This window comes from Nuphar pumila, chromosome 15 (genome assembly GCF_984573655.1).
Source record: "Nuphar pumila chromosome 15, dmNupPumi1.hap1.1, whole genome shotgun sequence".
Lineage (NCBI taxonomy): Eukaryota > Viridiplantae > Streptophyta > Magnoliopsida > Nymphaeales > Nymphaeaceae > Nuphar > Nuphar pumila.
Window position 1 is genome coordinate 4480791 of NC_143263.1, and position 7637 is coordinate 4488427.

General features: G+C 39.0%; 1 protein-coding gene across 1 annotated transcript; it reads right to left on the reverse strand.

The window, feature by feature from the left end:
- Positions 1 to 380: 380 nt before the first annotated feature.
- On the reverse strand, positions 381 to 6248 carry LOC149814206 (NAC domain-containing protein 73-like). Its single transcript, XM_089989235.1, has 4 exons — positions 6165 to 6248; positions 5909 to 6049; positions 4774 to 4966; positions 381 to 1197 (listed from the first exon to the last, which is right to left on the reverse strand). The coding sequence occupies exons 1-4, from the start codon at positions 6228 to 6230 to the stop codon at positions 587 to 589; spliced, it is 1011 nt and encodes a 336-aa protein (XP_089845361.1). The 5' UTR covers positions 6231 to 6248; the 3' UTR covers positions 381 to 586.
- Positions 6249 to 7637: the final 1389 nt, after the last annotated feature.

Genomic DNA, 7637 nt, shown 5'->3' on the forward strand with positions numbered 1-7637 from the left:
AATGATGCTATTTTCTGTCAAATTCTAGTCGTCCTTAATAATCTTGTCTATAAAATCCTGATTGATGTATATGCGATTCTACGTATGCATCTTAGAGACCTCTCATTCCCTCTGAACAACATTCACTCATCGGTGGTTCCTTCTAATTCAACGGATCCTGGTTGAGCTTGGCTTTGTTGTTTGTTGCTATCTGTTTGTAGTTTTTTTTTCTTTAGCTTTTTATTTTTCTATATTTTTGTTTTTGTTTTCTATCTTATTCGGTTCATGGGTTCAACCTTTTGTTGATCTTCATGAGTGGTAATGTTGATCTTCTTTCAACACAACCTAGAGTTCTCTTTCTTTCAAGTAAAGCAGATTGCCTTGTTCTAGTGCAAGACCTATTAATCTACAAATCCAATACTGTTTCCATTACAAGATATCAAGGTACAAATATGGCAGCCATTAACAAATATCATGCTTTTTGTACAAACAATGAAAGAATGGCTCACACACACACACACACAGAGAGAGAGAGAGAGAGAGAGAGAGAGAGAGAGAGAGAGAGAGAGAGAGAGAGAGAGAGAGAGAGAGAGAGAGAGAGTCATGGTTAGGTCAGGAATGATGCTGTGTCAACATGTAAAGGTAATTTTCGTGTTAGTTGTGGAGAAGATATTTGGTTAAATGTCTCTGTTGATGAATCATAGCTAGCAGGCCTGCGAGGTGACTGGTGCATGTTCAACTGGTTCAACTGATGATTCTGCATCATTTCCTTCATTGGTTGTGTTGATGGTACAGGTTTATAGAAATCTAGAATCTCTGAAGCTGGGTTGGTGTGCACAGGATGAAGCTTTGACTTGGGTGAAATAATAGGACGTGTAGAGACAGCACACTGTCTAGGTTGTGTCTGATAGAAGACTTTGGAGACTACCAACTCCCCATTCCTTTCTTCCTCCTGTGAGCCCAAGTGGTACTGATGCATCACCCAGTTGGTCTTTTGGGGCTTCCTCAACCTCCCATAGTTGGTGTAGAGCACCAAAATCTTCTTGTAGCCTTTCACCTTCCCACCTACCAAGATGGCCCTTGTCTTCCCAGTCTTGTGCCATCTTGTCTCCCCACCTTGTTCATCTGTTTGCACCTTTCTTCTCTTCCTTGTCCCTGTTGTGTACGCCTTTGATGGATAGTGGAAGAAGTGCCTAGAAAGGCCATCCATGCTAACTCCTATTGAAGATATCACATGCACATTATTAGATGCTTAGTATATATATACTTTTTTTGTTAAATCCATAGCAACTTCTTTTGGCACCTTATAAGAAATTTTATTTTATGTTAGTTGCTATATTATTGAAGACTGCACCAACATAAAGCTCTAAATAATAGGAAGGAAATCACATCCTAGAAGACCTAATGCTATTTATAGACCAAAACATTACAAGAAATAAAAATTCAAATGAAACCAACATCCAAATTTTTGTAGTTAAAAAGTTATGCATATGCATTTCCCATTTCAAATTTTCAGTGGAAGATAAAAAAAGAAATTTGGCAAAATGATTTGTTAAATCTAACGTTTCCGTTCCAAAATGGCCTTCCACTTTTTTTCTGTAAATTTTAAAAAATGCACAATTTTATAAAACTGGTAGCATGACATGATGGAACTCGATTTTTTTGGGTTATTTGCCAGCCATTTTATCGCAACTTGAATCCAAATTTACTATGCCTTGCTCCTATTTTCACTATGCTTCCATCTCTGGTAGCTTGGTTTGAAGCATTTGTAGTTGCATGTTTTTTTGGTGAGCAGATCCAGTGATCGGGCAGAACACATTGTAAGTGTTTGGCCCCAACCACTGAAGCAGGATCAGGTGCAATCACATTGCACAAATGCATGCCGCAGCACCTAATCACCATCCATCTTCTGTTGCACTAGGGCCCAACAACTGATGGATGGTGATCAGGTGCAGTGACACATTGCAATTGTGCAATATAATTTGCACCTGACCCCAACACTCTTGTATGACCGTAGAGGAGTGAGGATCAACAGCATTGTGATTGTACACTTTTAATGTGCTGGTCCTGATCACCCACCATTTGTTGTTGGGCCCCCACAATTGACAGGCTATATCCCAAAGATAGTAGGTAGTCATGAGGTGCAGCAACACAAGTGTAGAATCACATTGCACTTGATTCTCTCGTGCCTATCATGGGCAAAAAAGTTAATCATTCCCTTCATCTCACCGAGATGGAGCTTGGCGGATTCTTTGCACCATGACGGCAAGCAACTCGCCCTTGAAGAAGTGCAAAAACTTTGGACAACGAGCTACATAAGCCTTGGAGAGCAAAAGTGGATTAGGAGCCATGCATAATATCATATGCACGCTTAACACATCGAAAGTATTTCAAATAGCCAAGTCGAGCAGGTCGATCGCAGGGCAATACCAATGCCTTTGACGTATAGCAACCAAGCCAACGAGGGATGAGTGCGTCACCTTTCTATGACGAGTGCACAAACAAAGAACCAACAATGAGTCGGAACAAGCATCACAGACAATAGAGTGCATTGAGTTTCGAAGAAGCACCGAACCGTACAAATAATGAGTCCTGGGATTTGTACGCCCCACATGTGTATAGCGGACCCCATGAGAGACCAGAAGGTCAAGTTGTGTAAATATGAAAGGTAGCTGCATGATCAAGCTAGTAGTTTGGAAAACGAGTCCCGTTGCTGTTTGCCAACCAATTGCAAAATTTTTTTTTGCATTATTTTGTGAATTCACAGAACATATCTAATTTTTGATTAGTACATGTATGAAGAAGCTAGTGCCCATAAAACGTGACCTCTAGAAAAAATTAGTGATTTAATTAGCCAAAGAAACCTAAAAAGGGACTTAATCTGGACAAAATCACTAAACTCTATCTTGTGCTCTTCCCTATATAAAAGACTTATCCAAAAGGGTACCTCCAATCCTCCATGAAAAAAGCAATGCCAAGATTTTTTGTCCCCTTTCTGTTCAGTTTAAAGATACTATACACCTCAGAATGACAGTTCTGGGGCTAACATGACCTTTGAGGGAATAGTTAGGCCTTGCATGTGATATGGGTACCACAAAAGTCGTGACCTTCCTTGAGGACAGAGAACTATTTATTAGCTATTGGGGCACCTTTAGTTTTAAATGATTCAAAAACAAGTTGGTTAGGGTTTTGTATTATTTTATCTAAAGGTGTGAACAGGTAGGGTTTGCTTCGGACCCAGGATCAGATTTTCGAGTATGGTGATCAGATCCAGACCTGACTCTAATCGGGTCCACTATAAAAAACCATACCCGGACACTATAAGAACTACATGAAACAAACCCAGACCATACCCGGTAAAGCCATATTTTTTATTATTTTTACATTGAAAATTTTCGGGTCTTAGGTCCATGTATTAATCAGACCTTTGGGTTCGGACCCGAGTCTTCTTATTTATCACCATACTCGAACCCTACAAAGTTTGGTTCGGGTAGGGTGCGGGTAAACAAGGCCCGTTGACGCCCTTAATTTTATCAAACTAAAGCAGGGGTCTTTTGCGGGTCCTAAGGGCAGCTCATATTGTTTACTATCACTTTGCGTGAACAGCAAGAAAACTCGACTCGACCCTTCATTAAAGAGAACCAAAAGCTTATCTTGGATGATATACATTAATATGGATCAAAATAAGATCCATTTCAACCGCCTCAGAGGGATCTGTACGTAGGGCGCCTGGTAAACAAACCAAGCACCTCGTGACTCAGCTCAGTTTCGGCTCGTCACAAACTCGTTCGTGATCGGTTCGTTTAGTAAGCAAGGTGAGCCACAATAGCAGCTGGTTTAGCTTAAACGAGTCAAGCCCAAACACAATGTGTCCAGCTCGGCTAGTCTCATTAGAGTGTTTATCCATAAAAAAATATATATTTTGATATATAATATATATTTTAAGTGTAATATATAAAAAAGAAGAATGCAATATATATATATATATATTATTTTTTCAAGTATAATATAAAAAATATTTCATGTATAAATAACATGAAATGTTTTTTACACGAGTGATCTCATCTCACTAAGAAACGAGCCGAACTTGAGCTCGGCTTGGCTAAACACAAACATGAGCCGAGCCACGAGCACAATCCACTCGTAAACGAGACGAGCCTGAACATGCCCTGTTCGGTTGGTTCAGCTCGTTTACCAGCTCTATTTGTACGCAAGGTATATAGATGCTGCTTAATATTGCAATATAGTCAAAATCATGATAATTGAAAATATCATGATTTTATCTCCATAGTTTCAAAAGTACATATACTTTGAAAAAGCAATAATTAAAAAAAAAGTGCCCCTTCTGAAATATTGCTTATACTTTTTTTATTTTTTAAGTATTGCTTATACTTTAAACTTTGAACATGCTGATATCTAGTTGATATTTTCCCCAAACAAGTTTTAATTTATACCAAGAATTTCGCTGGCCAAGAAAATTCTGATGCCGATATTTGTTGCATTGATCATGACTGAGAATGTTTCGTGTATGTTGTGATAATTTTTATCAATTTATTCTGGTGCCTCCTTTTGTCCCCACTTGTTATTTTTATATCTTACATAATTTCCTTTAATATAACTGTTTTGTGTTCTTTTGAGAATTAAAAGAAAAAACTGTTAATGGACAGCATGAACAGGATCAACAACACCAATCAAAAACTAATTAACGTGATTATTTCTAATATATTAGACGCTGGATTTCTTTAATCTATGGATGAAAGACAGTAAATAGTAGTAATTCATATAGGAACAAACCTGGGAGCTTCTCCGGGTGGGTATAGCAGATGCCCTCATCTCCTTGAATCAGTGGGATGAACTCATCAAGCAGCGGGTGAAGCTTGGAAACGTCAGCCTTCACCTTCCCTTCGAGATGCTCAAGCAGCTCCTGATCCGTCGGATCAAACTTCACCCCAGCCGGCAATCCAGGCAAATTGTAAAGTGCTATAACCTGTTTCGTTTGTTTAAAAATTATTTACTCAATCAATACGTTAAAGAGAGAGAGAGAGAGAGAGAGAGAGAGAGAGAGGGCCCTTTTTAGTAATACAAAGAGATCAACCGCGCGACTTTGGTCCTCTCTATAATATATATATATATATATATATATATATATATATATATATATATATATATATATATAGAGAGAGAGAGAGAGAGAGAGAGAGAGAGAGCCGAAAGTAATTCAACATTACCACTCATGAAGATCAACAAAATGTTGAACCCATGAACTGAACAAGAACAAAAGCCAAAACAAATAAAGAAAGCACAAGAAAAAAGAACAGGGCTCACGCCGGAGCCGCTTGCCCAGATTGCGACAAAGGAGAGAGAGAGAGAGAGAGAGAGCTAAATTTCAAATTATTTCGTAATACGAAGAGAGACCAAACCGACTTTCTCTCTCTATGAGAGTGAGAGAGAGCCCTAAATTTTAAATTATTTAGTATTACGAATAGAGAACAAATCGACTTTGTTCTCTCTACGAGAGAGAGAGAGAGAGATGAGTTTTAAATTAGTTAGTATCGCGAAGCGAGAGATCAAACCGACTTTGCTCTCTCTATGTGAGAGAGAAAGAGCTCAATTTCAAATTAGTTAGTATTACGAAGAGAGATCAAACCGACTTTGTTCTCTCTGAGAGAGAGAGAGAGAGAGAGCTCAATTTCAAATTAGTTAGTATTACGAAGAGAGATCGAACCGAGAGAGCCAATTTTCAAATTATCTATAATTTTAAATTCTAAACATAATAGAAGACAGGAAAACTTTGTGAGCCAATTTTCAAATTATCTATAATTTTGAAATCTAAACATAATAGAAGACAAGAAAACTTTGTTTGATCTCTCACTCTCTCAAGTCTAAAGACAAGGAAGAGAAGAGGGGTGTCTCCTCGATATGCACGTACCTTGTGATCACCATCTTGGCGTTGGATGGTGTGGCCACACGAAGGGCAGCTTCTGCTACTGCAAACGCTCTGGCTCTCATCGTTTTTCATCTCCTTATTATTTGACCCCTCACCACCACCACTCCAACTCCCATCACATGCCTTTCTGACACCAACCAAACCAAACCAAGAGATCAACAGCAAAGAAAAAGGCAAAGCAATCTCAAATCTTATATAGGTACAGAGAGAGAGAGAGTCCTTGTGGAATGATGCATACCAGATTTGGTCTTGGTACAATAAATAAGTTGCTTGTTTTGCAAGTCTCCTCAAATAAAATTGACATTGAAACCGAGTCGGTGATCATGTGAAAAGCAAGAAAGAAACGCCTGCTTCAGTGAGCATTAAGCAACCGGGTTGGAGGGGGAAGGGACGTTTACCTTGAGGTCGGGGGCAAAAAAAAAAAGGAAAAAGGTTAAAAGGTAAGTTTTGGGTTAGAGTGGACTACAAGAAAAGACTTTATTAATAACTTAACCATTTTGTTTTTCATATAGCCGCACAATGTATGGTGAATTTACATCTAGGGCTCAATTTTTAAATATTTAAGATAACTGACTCTTTTTCTAAGAAAATTGCTCTTGTGACTGTTTCAATCCGAGCAAATTCTTAAAAAAATAGGTGCTTGTCTTAATTATTTGAAAACTAAAGCGACTTACCACAAATTTGCCATATGGTAGGCCCCTCTATGTACATTACCCAATTCTTTATTACAATTACATAAAAAAAACAAAAAACCATGGTTTGTTTTGAAGTCTAGGAGGCTATCCATCATGAGTCTAGCCTGCTGGATTCATCATTCATGGCATCAATCTTTGAGTGAGATAATGCAAAAAGAATACAATATGGTTGCATCATCTTGTCTCGTGGCGTAGTTTCTCTCTTATGTAAGAGATAAAGGTGGTCAATTGTGGGTGGGTTCCTTCTCCATGACTCAACCTCGCAGCCAACACGGTAGCCCACTTTTGGGGTTTACCACCAATTGTGTGTGCGGGCTATGTTGGTGAGGTCAAAACTCACACCTATTGAGCCATCGGGTAAGATGTCAGATAATATCCGACCCGTTGAAATCTCCCTCCCCCCCCCCGGCTGTACAGCGGGTTAGAATAGAGTTTAGTCAGTTTTTGAACATAGGAAGACACCGAAATAGAAAGAGTGTGGGGAAGTATAGGAATTGTGCTCTTAGGGCTACTTCTAAGGGGACAGTTATTTAATTAGGTGACATTAGAGACTAAGTATATGATTAATAGGGATAATTGATGAGATTAGGAAGGGGATCAAGTCTAGACTAAGTGTAAATTTCAGTATATTTGATGTTTATTCTCCTATAGATGGAAAGTACCATCCCTATGAACTCTTCTCACTAGTTAAAGGTAGTGTGGGATCTCCCTTCACTAGTTAAAGGTAGTGAACATCTTCCATTGAGAATTCCCACAAGGGAACCCAATTCTATTAATGACTCTTAGGTTACAAATCAAGGCTGTGGTCCAAGCTTATGGTGAGGCTACCTCATGTATCTACTATCTTCCCTTTAATAAGTCTAGTTATTCCTCTCACAAATTTCCCCATGTGATGCATTAAACCTCTTTGGCTAGGGATGGCAGTGGACGGGGGGACAACGGGGCTCCGCCTCACTCCTTTTGGACCGGGGATGAAGGGCATGAAACAGGGATGGAGGCGGGGATGGACTTAAGCT

Bases quoted from the DNA above. Each gene is read 5' to 3' on its own strand.
- LOC149814206 (XM_089989235.1), bottom strand. From the start codon at position 6,230: ATGTCAATTTTATTTGAGGAGACTTGCAAAACAAGCAACTTATTTATT. The intron at 4,967-5,908 runs GTACGTGCATAT...CAAACGAAACAG, and splicing joins GCCAAGATGGTGATCACAAG to GTTATAGCACTTTACAATTT. The intron at 1,198-4,773 runs GTTTGTTCCTAT...TATCTTCAATAG, and splicing joins CCACCCGGAGAAGCTCCCAG to GAGTTAGCATGGATGGCCTT.